Source organism: Musa acuminata, chromosome BXJ1-4 (assembly GCF_036884655.1).
Source record: "Musa acuminata AAA Group cultivar baxijiao chromosome BXJ1-4, Cavendish_Baxijiao_AAA, whole genome shotgun sequence".
Taxonomy (NCBI): Eukaryota; Viridiplantae; Streptophyta; class Magnoliopsida; order Zingiberales; family Musaceae; genus Musa; species Musa acuminata.
In genome coordinates, this window is record NC_088330.1 from 34,265,608 (window position 1) to 34,281,354 (window position 15,747).

The window sequence follows — 15,747 nt, forward strand, 5'->3', positions numbered from 1 at the left end:
TTGAAATTTATAAAAAATTTGAAAATATGAGTAAAATTTTCTTTTTAATTTCAGCCCAAATTGCTCATTTCTATTTCAACAATTAAGTTAGAATGTTGTTTATGTTCACAACAAAAATGATGTTTTTCTTTTTGAAATAAGATATTATATTAAAGAATGATTAAGTTTCTTACATTAAAATTCATCGAACCAAGACTGATCTAATCTTCTATTGGGTCGAATTTGATAACGATTCAATAAATATGATGACATGTATCCGAACATAAATAATAGACATAATAAGAATTTGATTGGCTAAGAAGAATTTAAGCAAATCATTAGCAGGTGGGCTACCTATCCTTGCAAAAAAAAAAAAGAGTTAAAATATTACTAGTGTATATATTTTGCATAGGATTCAATGTCTAAATCCAATTATTCTCATAGAGGATTCTTTCCTAATCCACCACCAATTGAAGGTAAAACAACCTATCAATCATTGATAGACATTACAAATAATGAGTTGGGAGACTTCACTAAATTATGCCATCTCATGCCTCATTCTCATAAGAGTAGCATTGATAGCACTCCATGCCACAAGATCATATGCTTTGACAATTTATAACTTTGGGAGGACAAAGAGCATCCTTGCCTTTTGAGCTAGCAATGAAATCATGGATGCTTCTCCTATAAATAAAAGCTAATCATTTCCTTACTAACAAACCCCTAAGTTTATTCCTAATCCCATAGGTAATAACCTGAGATTCCAATTTATTACTAACATTTCACTAGAGAGAATACTTATAAAAATAATGATTTATTCAAAATATCTCCTAAAATACATCTCATAAATTCTTAAAAAATCTACACTGAAATCATCTAACAAAACTTTCTTTCAATTCCAGTCTAAGGGCAAAATGAATTTGAAAGAGGTTCAAAGACCTATACAAGACAGATTGATAGTCAAAGGACAAGGCAAAACATAACAGTTCAATCAGCTAATAGGATTTGTTGACTATGATGTCAATTAATCTTTTTCTCATTTGATCTGATCTTGTAGTGTATTAAACAATTGTTGTACACTTATGTTAGCCCTTTCTTGAGGTAATTAATTGTACATTTATATGAACAAAATGAAACAAAAATTAAATTAAATGGACCATAAGATCCATTTGGTTGATATCTATAAAGGGAATGTTATAAAAGACATTTTTTTTATATCTGTATCTTACTCAAAATTATTATTATTTTTATGATACAAAGATCCTCATGTAAGATAATTTATGAGAATTTATTTGATGATTGATTGTGAACTTCATCTTCCATCTTACAAGAGAATCAATTATTTTTCTTTACAAAGGATAATTGATGAAAACTAATTTTTTTTCTTTATAAAGTATAAACCAACTAAGCTAACTAATATATTAAATATAATTATATATATATATATATATATATATATATATTTCACTTCCATCTTACATGCTTTATTATTGAGATATTATTATAAATTATATTATTATCCAAAAGTTAATGCAATTCATTATATTTTTGAGTTTGTAAAAAGATAAAAAGTGCATTTTTTTTTCTTTTGACACAGCAGCAGCGGCAATGCCTCAGGCGGCCGTATGTATGTCTGTATTCCTCATGCGTCTTAATCCTCCCCTCCCGCACCCCAATTCTATTGCTCGTCATAAAACCCCCCCCCCCCCCCCCCCCCACCCTTCCCCCATCGCCTTACCCTTCCGTCCTCTTCGAAGAATCGACATGACAATATGAATTAGAGATTGGGAAGCCCATCCCCTCCGGTTTCTTGAATCCCTCCGACCGATCCGCTCGCAAACCCTCGTCCCGATTCCGATCGAACGAGGCCAAAAGAACCCTACGCAAGGGATTCCCAACGGAGGTGCCGCGAGAGCTGATCGATCTAGCGGGGCTTCCTCCGCCTCGCTCGCGATGAGCCGGAGGGTGCGGCGGCGGTGCTCCTACTCCAGGGACAAGGAGAAGGTCACCGTCCTGCCGCCCTACCCCGAGGCCTACGATCACTGCGAGATCCCGCTGCCCGCTGCGGCGGCCGTGGACTGGACTGCCCTCCCTGACGACACGGTGGTCCAGATCTTTTCCCGCCTCAATTACGGCGATCGTGCCTGCCTCGCGTCCACCTGCCGGGCCTGGCGCCTCCTCGGCTCCTCCCCCAGCCTCTGGACGTCGTTGGACCTCCGCGCCCATCGCTGCGATCTTGACACCGCGGCCGCCCTCGCGGGGCGGTGCGCCCACCTCCGCCGGCTCCGCTTCCACGGGTCTTCCTCCGCCTCGGCCCTCATCAACCTCCAGGCGCGCGGTCTCCGGGAGATTGCGGGGGACTATTGCCGCGACATCACCGACGCCACCCTTTCCGTTCTTGCCGCGCGCCATGAGGCCCTCGAGAGTCTCCAGATCGGCCCGGAACCCTGCGGGAGGATCACCAGCGATGCGGTCCGCCATGTCGCCATGTGCTGCACCAGGCTGAGGCGGCTGCGCCTCTCTGGTATACGTGAGATCAACGGGGACGCCATTAACGCCCTCGCTAGGCACTGCCCACAGTTGGCGGAGGTTGCATTCTTGGACTGCAGCATGGTGGATGAGGGTGCCCTCGAGAAGGTGGTGTCTCTCAAGTTCTTGTCGGTGGCTGGCTCAAGGAATTTGAAGTGGGCTACGGCATCCCTCTCGTGGAGCAACCTCCCAAGCTTGGTTGGTGTGGATGTTTCGAGGACCGATATCTCTGCTAGTGCTGTCTCGAGGCTTCTGTCGACAGCAAAAACTTTGAAGGTACTGTGCGCTCTCAACTGTGCGGCACTCGAGGAGGAAGGGAGCCATAGTCCTACAGCATTCAGCAACACTAAGGGGAAGCTGCTCTTTGCCCAATTCACTGACGTTTTCAAAGGGATTGCTTCTTTGTTCAGGGGATCTGTTGTAAAGGAGCAGACGATTTTTGAGGAATGGAGAAGCTTGCAGAATGAGGATAAGATCCTGAGTGATATCATGAACTGGCTAGAGTGGATACTCTCGCACTCGCTTCTTCGTATAGCAGAGAGTAATCCACACGGAATGGATGAGTTTTGGTTGAGACAAGGGGCTGCTTTATTGCTAAGCTTAGTAAGAAGTCCACAGGAGGATGTACAGGAGAGAGCAGCGACTGGGCTGGCGACCTTTGTAGTGACTGATGATGAGAATGCAACAGTGGAACCAGCAAGGGCAGAAGCGGTAATGCGAAATGGTGGAATACCTTTGCTTTTGGAACTCGCGAGATCTTGTCGGGAGGGTGTACAGTCTGAAGCTGCCAAGGTTGAACTTTGAGCTGATATGTTTGTGGCTTGATTTGGTTGGGTTTATCTTAAGATACCTTGAATGTGCAGGCCATTGCAAACTTGTCAGTGAATTCCAAAGTTGCAAAAGCGGTTGCTGATGAAGGGGGAATTGGTATTCTTGCTAACCTTGCAAGGTCCTCAAACAGGTTGGTTGCTGAAGAAGCTGCTGGAGGGCTTTGGAACCTTTCTGTGGGAGAAGAGCATAAGGTGTGCCTTCCATTGGATATATGTGACCTGACTTGGTTGTAATTTTCAGTGACATTGTTGGTTGTGGTTTTAGGCTGCCATTGCTGAGGCTGGTGGGGTGAAAGCTCTGGTGAACCTTATTTTCAAATGGACATCTGGAGTAGATGGAGTTCTTGTATGCATCTTATTTGATTAAAAATCAGTACATGCAGAATAAAAGAAAATTTATTAACGCGCTTGTTTTATTCTTAAACAGGAACGAGCTGCTGGTGCTCTTGCAAATCTGGCTGCCGATGACAAGTGCAGTGTGGAGATTGCAATGGCTGGTGGTGTCCATGCACTTGTGACACTTGCAAGGTTATGCAAGGTCGAGGGCGTGCAAGAACAGGTCTGAATTTCTTATAGTTTTGGTTTCCGATTCTTTATTACTTTGCCTGTTATACTTGGAGCATGAATTTGATGATATATTGCCTATGGCTTTAAGATATTTTAAAGCATCAAGATTTGTTGGTTTTAATTTTTCTGGTACAATACTACAAATGATTTTGTTTATCTTGTCTATGTAACATGCAAGTCAGCATACTGTTTTGTATTTAGTCTTCATCTCCTATGCTGTGCATTAGACTTGGTATCATTGGCAACAACATCAAGTTCAAGACTATTGTTTTCCTTTTATTACTTATGGTACATTTTGTTTTTTGCCTATGTTAGAAGAGGGAAAAAGGAAAAAAAGTATGGTGGTGGTTGTTTGTTGAAGGTGGTTCTTATACATTCTCATTGATATACTTATGTGCTTTAAGTTGTCATCTTATACATCAATATACTTATGATCTTGAAAGTAGACATCTTAGGATATACATCGATATACTTGGTATAGACATCTTATGACATACACCGATGGATATCAATATTTATTATGATCTTCAAAGTAGACATCTTTTTGGACACCTTTTAAACATCTGGACATCAGTTTTGTTTTTGGTCATATTATTTCCTCACAAAGTTTTTTTCTTTTTCATGTTTCAAGGTTTATTTACTCAACTGTTCTTATCTCAGGCTGCTCGAGCATTAGCCAATTTGGCAGCTCATGGTGACAGCAATAGTAATAATGCTGCTGTTGGTCAAGAGGCAGGTGCACTTGAAGCACTTGTGCAACTAACTTATTCTCAAAATGAAGGTGTAAGGTGATTGTTCTTTTGAAATTTGTTCTCAGAAAATCTTCATAAATTGTCATTCTTTGCAATATTATTACATTTATTTATTTTGTGGAGTTTTAATCATGATGCATGTGCATGGATGCCTTTATTTGCTATCATGTATTCAAGATAAAATTTGTTTTTCTTCCTATTCTTTTGGATGCTAAGATTTTTTTTTCTAATGTGAAAAGCAACTTGTAGAGTTGCTTCTATTATTACATGATTATCTTTGTTTGTTTAATTGGCTTTCGGTAATACTAACTTTTCTTTTCAGTATTGGTCATGCTTGTTATGGAAGTAGTTAACCTGTGATATTTTTGTTTTTACAAATTGACCAGGCAAGAAGCTGCTGGTGCTTTATGGAACTTATCTTTTGATGATCGAAACCGAGAAGCAATTGCTTTAGCTGGTGGAGTTGAGGCATTGGTATTTTTTTTATCATCTACTCAATTCATTTTACATATACAATATTTCTTTCTGCCTATATGTTTCTCTTTTTTTAATAGAATTTCACAGATCCAACTATATCTTTTGATTGAAACCTTTTTTCCCTTTTTTTCTTTGACATGTTTGTCAGTGATGATGGTGTTATTTGCTGGATTGACACTTACATCATGTCGAAGAGTCGAATTTTACGTTTTAGCTTCTATGCCTTTTTAAGTTTGGTTGGATGAACTGTTTAATTCGTCGATGATTTGTCTTTCAAAAGCTGGGATGTTGCAGTCCTTGCATGTTCTTTTCAGGCTGTAGCGACAAAAATATAGGCAACAAACCCATTTCTTACAGCTAAACATCCTATATGTGATGTCATGATGATCCAGGGTGCTCAACATAATGTGCCTGTTATATAAGGCTCATGCCTTTCTAGAACAACACTATGCTACAGAAAGCAAATGTTTAGGATACAGTTGTTCAGAAGCTAAACCTTTGGTTTCTGCAGAGTTACAAGTAGTGTCATTGGAACAAAAAATGGTAATAGTGTTGGCAGATTGCAGTGGATAAAGAAAAATCAGCTTGGTTACTCTTCCATGCTAGTCATTGTGCAATATATCACCGACAATATTTGCTTGCGCTTAATTCTTTTCTCGTCTGAGGATTTTGTTTCATGGAAATTATTTGTGGCAATACCTTTTTGGCATGGAATGGAATCGCACTGTGCTAGTTAATAGACCCATATGTTGGCTGCATGGGGCCAAAATCTGCATAGCAATCAATATGTTCACACCTTTGACATGGGTTGACATGGTAGGTTCCGGTATCTTTCTGGCGGCCTACATGTGTTGACTGGCATGATAATCCTTGTTCCTGTAATTAGTAAGACCTACGATTCTTGGTAAAGCTTTTTGATCTTGTGGATTAGTTGCACTTTACTAATTGCATACATCGTTTACAAGAGAATTTCATCTCTAGTATCCGTCTTCCTTTGTTCTCTAGATTTATTGGTAGATAATCTTCAATCAATGGACACAGTGTGATGTATATTATGCTGGTCATTTCTATTTACTCATCAAATTATCTGTACAGATTACTAAAACCATGGGTTTTCTTAGTGGTTTTAAGTTTAAGAGTTTAAATTCTCCCCAGTGTTTTTGATGATTTAATTATTATCAGCAACTCTTATACTTTAATGTTCCATGTTTGGATTTTCTGTATTTTGTTGTTCAAGTAAATGAAATTTCACATTGCTAGTTAATTTTCTTTCTACATTCAATTGTTCAGGTGGCTCTTGCACATGCATGTGCAAATGCTTCTCAAGGACTTCAGGAAAGGGCTGCGGGGGCGTTATGGGGTTTGTCAGTCTCAGAAGCTAATAGGTAAAGATCATTGTTGTTGTTATTGTTACTATTCTTCTAGTTAAGATGCTTGTGACATGACTTCTGTTTCATGGACATGCTGATATGTGATTTGGTACTTGCAGCTCCTGTTCTGTAATGAAGTCAATAACATATGAGACTAGTTACTCCTTCATAATAGCTAATAATGGCTTGAGATGATGTTTAATACCTAAAATTAGTATTTAAGCTTTTCATACCTATATAATATCATAGTGGTGCTGTGCTAGGTTTAATCTTAAAGAGAAGATTTTGATTTGTACAACTTGCACTTATTTGGAAGGAGATTGCTAAAAGCCTAAAACTACCATGCTTCTAACATGTTAAGCTGGAGGTAATTTCAGTCTTTCAGAGATCAATTATAATTTTCGGTCTGAATTATGCTTAAGCTGGATGAGAGCACTTTTTTTTGTGCTTTGGAGTGGGGAGCAAAATCCCTAAATTGGTTTAAAGCATGGTCATATGTTCTGTGGTATCTTGTAATTATGTGAACTATGTCATGAGTGAGTGTGAATTTTCTAAAATATCAGGATTAAAGTGTAGCAACATCAGCAAGGTGCTTACTGATGGTTTTTATCTTTGATTCTTGGATAGAAGGGAACTCCTCCAGGTCTCATACAAGGGAACTTGAATATGAGATGAATCTTTTTCTTGTTAGCTTTTCCATCGAGTTTGCAATTTAGAGGAGAATGAATGTTCTCAGTTTAGAATATTTCTTGTACAATAGTGTCCAATCTTAAGGATTTAAGCACCCTATGTCACTGTGTTTTACTTTGCTTTCCTGATCTAAAATTGGTTCACAAGTTAAGTTGCCTGAGTTCATGCATGTGTGCTTGTCCCATGGTCAAGACTACATTAAGATTGAGTGCAGGTTCTTGTTGGTGCATAAGCAGTATACAGGTTAAGTTGACGTTACTTTTGCTGGACTAAATTTTTTTGTTTATGATTTTTGTTTAATTTTCTTAAGTTTGACTATCTGTTGTTCCTTTAGGTTGCACTGGATCAAAAAATACTTGGGGTTTTTATATTTGCATGAGGCAACACAATTTGTATGACCTTGAGATGGACTCATTAAGCCATGATAGTGCATTCAATGCACCTCTCAACTTTTTGTTGAATTCCTAAATGTTGAAGTCTGAGTCTCTAGAAGTGTACAATTTTGAGAATCCACTTTTTGGGTTCTGATACACAAGTATTAAATGCCAAAATGCCAAAAGTTCCAGCGGAAGTCCATTTCTGGCCACTCACTTTCTGTAAAACTAAATGATGTTCATGTACCAAACATCAAAATACCCCGATTTCCAGTCAAAGCCCACTTTTGGGTGCTCAATTTTCTGTGGTATAAATGACACCTTTGCTTTTGATATGGTGTGCTGCCATATGTACCATGAATTTTCTTTTGCCATGTTTGTACCTTGCATGGTTTAAAGCCTCAATACTGAACCTATATTAATCCTTGGCCAGACCAGTACACTTCTGGTGTACTGGTTGGTATAGACCAAAGAGAATGAGATAAAAAAGAGGGAAGGAGGAAGAGGTCGAGAGGAGGAGAGAGGAGGCTTAGGTGTGGGGAGGCCTGTTGTAAACAGCCAAGACAGCTGTCTACAGCAGGCTGGATATATTAAAAAGTTCAAAAAGACAGTTCTGCATTGTACTGAGTGATTTTTTGAACTGTGGTACCAGCCAAGTGCCTGTTCCTGATTGGACAGGTAAACACTGTCCTGCCAGTTTTAAACTGTGGTACCGCGTATGCACTCGTTATATCTGCAGCATGGCAGGGGCACAATTGCTGCTGCTTATGGGACGCAACTGAGGCATAAGAAGGTTATGATTTACTTCCATAACCATGAATAAATCTGCAAGTGGTTTTGGGAAAGGGAGGTTTTGTGGTCTTGTGAAAAACTACTTATATTTACATCTATTATTTCTTGTAGTGTCGCAATAATTTTTTCATAGAATTTCTTTTGTTTTTGCTCATCTAAAGGTGTTAACCTTTTCTTTTTATAATTTGCATTTAATTTGTGATATGCCTCAAAAGTTCTGACCTTATCCGAAACAGAGCATGGACCTGTATAATGTGGGCCAAGGTTGGGCTTGAGGCACAGTCATTTGATAAAAGACTAAGCTATGATTTATCTATTCTGAAATTATTCACTTCAGATAGTTTCTGAAATTATTCACTTCAGGACAATATAATTTCAATTGTTTCCTCTGTTTTTCAAAGTTTATGCTTTCTTTGTTTTTTTTCCTATTAATGGAATTCTTTGTGGTACCTAGCATTGCAATTGGACGAGAAGGTGGTGTTGCACCATTAATTGCATTGGCACGCTCAGATGCCGAAGTAAGTTGTGATATGCTTCAAGTTTGCTGGATATTGTCGTTGCAACATTTATTTGATGTACATGAAACTTCTTTACCTCATAGTGATGGCAAAGTAGGGGATTCCAAATAGATGCAATTAATTTTTCTTGTAGCTATTTTTTAATATTAGACTCTCGTATTTATGAAAGTTTGAAGTATACATGAAAATAAATATTTTGGTAAATTTGATCCAAAGTTGTCTAATTGGAATAAGTTAAGTTTACTTAAAAATAATTGTATTTGGGATTGGGAATCTTATATGGGGTTGTAGCTGTTCTAGACTTTGAGTCTTTTAGTCTGTTGCCTCAAGCCACCACTTCATGCCTTTATAAGTAATTGATGATATTTAAGTTGAGAAATCCATCTCTAAATCTCAATGCATCTTTGTAGAAGTTAACACTTAACACTATCAATAGTAGATTGTATTTCAATTTATATAGTACTTTGGTCTATCATTTGGGAAAAAGCTCTTTTTAACTAAAAAAATTAAAATGAGTTGGCCACAGTATTGAATTGGAATGATATGCTGCACATGTTGTTGCTTGTGTACTTAAAAGTGCATAACGTGTGTACACACTAGAACCTGCTTATATATGATGCATATTAGTTTCAGAGATATATAGGTAAATTGTACCTCTACTACTGTGTTTGACTGTGTATTTCCAGTTAATGGTGACTAAATCTCAAATAAGTCTGGTCCTTATCAGATGTTCTATGAATTTCCTCAATGTTAAAATGTAAATTGAAGAGCATCATTGAGTAATGGTGTTCCTACAAGATTTTGTCAAAAGAATTGACAGCAAAGGAATCATGTTTCATGTCTTGTATCTCTTGTCATTGAAATGATCCCATTGAACTTACTATTGAAACTTATTTAACTTTTCAAAAATTGTGGCACTTAGCATTATCAAGAATCAAATAATTGTTTTGTCTGATTACTTCATACTTTCTTCTTCTACAGGATGTCCATGAGACTGCTGCTGGAGCTCTCTGGAATCTTGCCTTCAATACTGGTAATGCTCTCCGAATAATTGAAGAAGGGGGAGTTCCAGCCCTTGTACATCTTTGTTCATCATCTGGATCAAAAATGGCCCGTTTTATGGCTGCATTGGCACTTGCTTATATGTTTGATGGAAGGTACTAAATTAAATATTTCCTCTTGCTAATGTATGATGCATGTTAGAGATTAAGTCACTCATGTTGATTTTAGGTATTTATATAGTTGTTAAAAGTTTTTAATTTAACAACGACGGAACACACATTAAAGGATTTTGTTTTGTTGCTTAGTTTTTTGGAGTTCAGATTATCGCAATTTGTTTTCATGCAAGTATATTTCAATATGTTTACTCTATATATGTATTCATATTGATAAGCATATATATACTATTTTAGACTTTGAAAATATGATAAATTGAGTTGAAAACAATGTTATTAAATATGAGAAATTTCTATTCATCATGACTTGTCTATTATATGTGTGTGTGTGTGTGTGAAGAATTTATTATCAAAAGATTATTTTTAGGTCACGGTGTGGAACCATGTAAAGGTAAAGTCATATATGTTAAACCATACAAGCGGCCATGTTATCCAGCTGTATGCTGGAGTTCATGTATGATTATATCTTGAACAAACATTTGCTTTTTAAACCCCATTGAGTATATTATTAAGTTAAGTGATGGTTGAAAGGGAGAAGAGTATTCTCACTCGGGAAACAAATCACTTTAGGGTGACAAAAAATGGCAGCCCAATGCATGAGGCTGCCACCACTTTAGGGCGATGACCTGCCATTAGGAAGGTGTTGCCATATCATGCTACATGTTTTCTTAGTTGGAGATACACTATTGTTCTAAAAGATTTTTCTGATGTGAGATTGACAGTTTGACACTAAAATCTAACGTAATGGCTACTAATATTTCAATAGCTCTCGTGTCTGTATAACATGTGGTTTCGCAAAATCATCTTAACGAATTATTTGTTCTCCATGTACCTGGCCCTTTTTTATCCTAATTTGAGACTTTCAGTGAAATGATGGGATGGAAAGATTGACATTTTGGTCATTGTTTAATGTTGTTGTTATGTGGAATCTGACTTCAAAAAACATGGCCAAAATTGAAAATATTTCAGAACCAGAATTTTTTTTTTAAAACCAAGGTTGAGCTTGGATAACTTGGACAAACCACCAAATAAAAGGTGCAGAGGTTTTACATCTTTTTAACCAGCTGCAATGCCATTTGCCACTTAGATGCATCTTGCTGCTTCGGTCAAGACAAAGGCCTACTGGAAGGATCTCATCCAATGAGGACATTGAGGACAATTCAGATTCTTTCTCTAAAAATTGATGGGAATAGATGATCACTTTCGTCCTGTGCATAAGAAAATTATAAAATTATGCATGTAAAAGTGTGAGGGTTACAAAATATCTGCAGAACCTTTCTCAGAGGAGAACATATGATTTCTCAGGGCATAACTTTTTGATATATATCATCACATCTGAAATTGCTAAAGCATTTTGCATCTGTGTTATTCTCATGAGTGATGCACAATCATCTATTTCCTATGTTTGTACACAATTGCTGGAATGGAAGGATGGTTTATAACCCTTAAGCAGTTTCAGATATGAGCGCGTCAAGGGTCTTTTTGTGTGTGTGTGTGTGTGTGTTTAAGTGGGTGGGTAGAGTGGTGTGGTGTGAAAATGAATAAAAGGAAAAACCTTTCTTCTTGTTGCTGTTGGATTCTTTGGTGATCAACTGATGTATTTCATCTTGTGGTGCAACAATGATTTCTATCTTTGCCCTGTTGATTTTTTTCTTAATGTACATGTTCTTGTCTAAATTTTTTGAACTTTAGTTGTGCTCACAGAATGGATGAAGTTGCACTTGTTGGCTCTTCATTAGAAGGTTGTTCGAAGAGCGTTAATTTTGATGGTGCTAGAAGGATGGCATTGAAGCATATAGAAGCCTTCGTGCTGACGTTTTCAGATCCACATGTTTTCTCGATGGCTGCTGCATCCTCAGCTCCTGCAGCCTTGGCACAGGTAGCAGATGCAGCTCGCATACAAGAAGCAGGACATTTGAGATGCAGGTTTGTATTTGTTTCTTCTTGTTACTAAATACTAATAAAAAATTTCAGAATAGGATGGCCAAAAATCTGACACTGGTTTGACAATTGTGAAATCTGCTGGTTCTGAAGTTATAAATCTTTTCCTTTTACTATAAGCACTATGGCCACTTCAGCTTTAATGTTCTGTGCTGAGAGTTTGCTGATACCTGAAAAATGGATCATCAATACGCATTAGGCATTTATATAATTACCGGTGCACTACTATTGATTTGAGCCTCTACCCTGGCTTGCTTTTTACCGAGTTTGGTGATTTAGTCTATGTACTTTATAGGAGGGTTAGAATTTGCCTGCCTTAATGTCACTAACTTTCCATCTCTCTCTTTCTTCATGTCGCTACTGTGGTATATCTGGATTCCTGAGGCCGTACTGCATTGCTTCTCAACGTTGTAGGAGAAGATAGAGGAGAGAAGAGATCATTGGAAATGAAGATGTCTTTGCCAGTGAAAGGCTTCAAGGTTGAAAGGTTTCCCTCTTTTAGTGCCACCAATACCCTACCCCATGCCTACTGTTGGCAGGAACATCACGGCAGTATGTTCTGTTGAATGACCAACACTGCTGGTGTTGGCAATAACTGCATAAGCACATTATGTTAGCTGACCCTTGTACCCAATTTTGTTTAAGGTGAACTTTATATGTCAACACGAACTACAGTTGCTCTAGCTTGTTTGAACCTAAAATATTTGACTAAACTGTAACCCAAGCTAGGTCTTTGTAGCAATTTGGCATGCTTAAACTGGCTAGAGAAATAGTAAGATCTAAAACATTTTGTACGTTGTATGGCTTGTGTGATCCGCAAAGTCTATTGATGGAAGGAATCTCAAATTTTTGATTAACTTGTTTCAGAAATTAAAGGTGTTAGTAGGATCTGCTTGTAAATTCTTGAAATTTTTGCATCTTTTTTTCCCTGTCTTCTTAAGGTGTGTTGACCCTTTGTATGCTTTACTTTTTTCTTTGAAGTTAGCACAAATAAAAAAAATTGTATTTACGTGCATTTATAATTATATTTTCTTACAGTGCTGCTGAGATAGGGAGATACATTGCCATGCTTCGAAATCCTTCATCCGTTCTTCGAGCGTGTGCTGCTTTTGCTCTTCTTCAGGTAATGTACAAGCATTGTCTATCAATCTGTGAAATGACCCATGTTGTTGGGTTGCTCCCTTCCCTTTCTCTTTCCCTGCCTCCCTTGCCATTCTCATCCTTTTGTTTTCCTAGAGATATGACCCAGATTCGTTGTGTTTGGAGTTACTGGTTCTTAGCTTAATTGAAGGAGTTTCTGGTGATTGAGTCAACAATTTTGGGTTAAATAAGGAATGAGACTCTCTTTACCTTGAAATCCTTCTCTCAGTGCACCATTCGCCAACTTGCATTAATTCCCTCCTCCCTGCCATTGTACATTCTTTCACATTCTGAACCTGCATTGACTTCCCTATTGTCAGACTATTTTTAGGTTATAAAAATATTTTCTCTAGTTCATATTTTATCCAGAAAGCTAGAATTAATAGCCTTAAGTTATATTCTGAAAATTTTATTGCATATATTTTATCATCATCCAAGGTTCTCTTGAGTGCAACTATGAATAGAATCACTGGAGTTGGCTCTAAATCTGGTCGAGTTCAACTAGTTATACAATGTTTTACTATATGTTAACGATTCTTTGTTGCTGTTTACTCAAAATGCAGTTCACTATTCCTGGAGGTCGGCATGCAATGCACCATGCAGGCCTCATGCAGAAAGCTGGCGCACCACGAGTGCTTCGTGCTGCTGCGGCCGCTGCCACTGCTCCTGTTGAAGCCAAAATATTTGCAAGGATAGTTCTCAGGAATCTTGAACACCACCAGCTAGAAGCTTCAGCATAAGTTCTGACGAACAGATAGATCTCATTGTGTAGGTAGGGAGGTCAAACTGTTCCTCTCGACTTGTATCAGCATGAAATGATGATGCATGTGCGCTAGTTCTGCTGCATGGAGATGCAGAGTTCTTGATGATGAAGCCTCCCTTCTCCGGTAGAGCAGGAGGTTTAAATTTCCCTTTTTTTGGCTGGTCCATATACTTTGACAATAAGACCCAATTGGGGCTTACCTGTGTTAATTAGATATTTATAAGTTTGCATGGTTTGGGTGCGCTTTTTGTATGTTCTTTTGGCATGTACAAGAATGTGGTAGCGGCTAAAGGAACCAATATTTGTAACTTTTGCTGTTTGTTTATTCATTATGACATGATATTAGATTATTCTTCAGGAGTAAATGAGGCAGATATATATAGACAAAGTCTTTCATGGTGTGTCATTTTAGTGTTAATGATACATACTGTTCGCTTGACCACGTTTGATTGTTGTGTTTATTGTTGTTCATTGGATACAAGTGCATGTTCAATAACTCACTGGAGTAGTTTATATATATATTTTTGGTAAATTTAAGGGTTCATAATATCAGACTTAGTTGAAATTATTTAAATCATGATGTTTCATTGTATTATTTGTCCGTAAAAGATCAACTTAGTTGCAACATTGCTTAGGCCCAAAAGGATTTGTAAATGAATAAATCGATAAGTTTGAAAGTAAGCGGTGGATAAGTCTCGAACGTTTGGTGAAGAAGATAGTTTTATAATTTGTTTAGCAAATACTCGCAAGAGAGAAAAAAGAGGAAAGAGAAAAGTCTCGGATGTCTTGTGAAGGGGATAGTTTTATAAGCAATTCAGCAAATACTTATTGTGCCAGAGAGAAAGAAAAGAACTTTAGAAGATAAATAAATAATTATAAATTTGTAAACGATTACTCATGTGGGCACATTGGCAAATTTTCGTATCCTTAACGTGTGAACTTATGAATCAAATTAATGTTTAACACTACCTCAAACCTCCATCCAACCCTGTGCCACTTGGGGGGTTCTAAGGTGTTAAAATGGCTGACGTGTACATCATATCGCGATCTACAGAAAATAAACCATGATATGTAAAAATTGGATCATTTTGGTACAGTTTTATCCATTTTGGTGAGCGATAGCTCTGCAGTGCTACAAATTATTCTTGCTCAAAATTTTTAAACAAAAACACACAAATACAAGATAAAACACGTTGTCAAACATATATACAAGCAAACAAAAGCGAGGAACAATCCATTGACGAAGATGTTATGGGTGCGCAACGATCGTTCGTGATATTCTTCCCCACTTAAATTTTTTATGCCCTCATCGACGCTTATTAGTAGGCTTTGATGACTGCTTCTTCATGTCGTAGGGTGTTTCCAAGCTCCCAACTAACTTTTTTTCGGGAAACATTTGTCGATTCACTAAGTACTTAATTTATTCTGCTCTATTGGGTAGCTTTGTCTTGCGATATGCTAAAATGACTTCAACTTGCTTTTTATATGAGGCTTTGGCGGGGGATAGCTAAGTTGGAACACTTTGGGAGGCATTTTGCGGATCTAAGTGGTAGGCTTTCAAGTTGCTTGCGTGGAAGATATTATGAATTTTAAGCTATGCCGGTAGCTACAATTGCGATGAATAGTCCGTTGACAAAGATATTGTGGGTGCACAACGACCATTCGTGACATTCTTCCCCACTTAAATTATTGATGCCCTCATCGACGCTAATTGGAAAGCTTTGATGACTACTTCTTTGTGTCGTAGGGCGTTTTCAAGCTCCCAACTAACTTTTTTTTGGAAAACTTTCACCAATTCACCAAGTACTTAATTTGTTTTGCTCTATTTGGTAGCTTTGTCTCGTGATATA

At 37.7% G+C, this 15,747-nt stretch overlaps 1 protein-coding gene across 2 annotated transcripts; it reads left to right on the forward strand.

Moving 5' to 3' along the window:
• The first annotated feature begins 1,699 nt into the window (after positions 1 to 1,699).
• Positions 1,700 to 14,254, forward strand: LOC103975559 (protein ARABIDILLO 1). 2 transcript variants are annotated; one of them, XM_009390562.3, is made up of 12 exons: positions 1,700 to 3,300; positions 3,372 to 3,530; positions 3,604 to 3,684; positions 3,766 to 3,897; positions 4,566 to 4,693; positions 5,044 to 5,131; positions 6,425 to 6,519; positions 8,815 to 8,878; positions 9,860 to 10,035; positions 11,746 to 11,979; positions 13,033 to 13,117; positions 13,698 to 14,254. In XM_009390562.3, exons 1-12 carry the CDS (start codon positions 1,933 to 1,935, stop codon positions 13,872 to 13,874), a joined length of 2,787 nt encoding a protein of 928 aa, XP_009388837.1. In that variant the 5' UTR covers positions 1,700 to 1,932; the 3' UTR covers positions 13,875 to 14,254. The 2 variants fall into 2 exon arrangements, with proteins under 2 accessions (XP_009388837.1, XP_009388845.1); XM_009390570.3 differs by having other exon boundaries at positions 11,758 to 11,979.
• Positions 14,255 to 15,747: the final 1,493 nt, after the last annotated feature.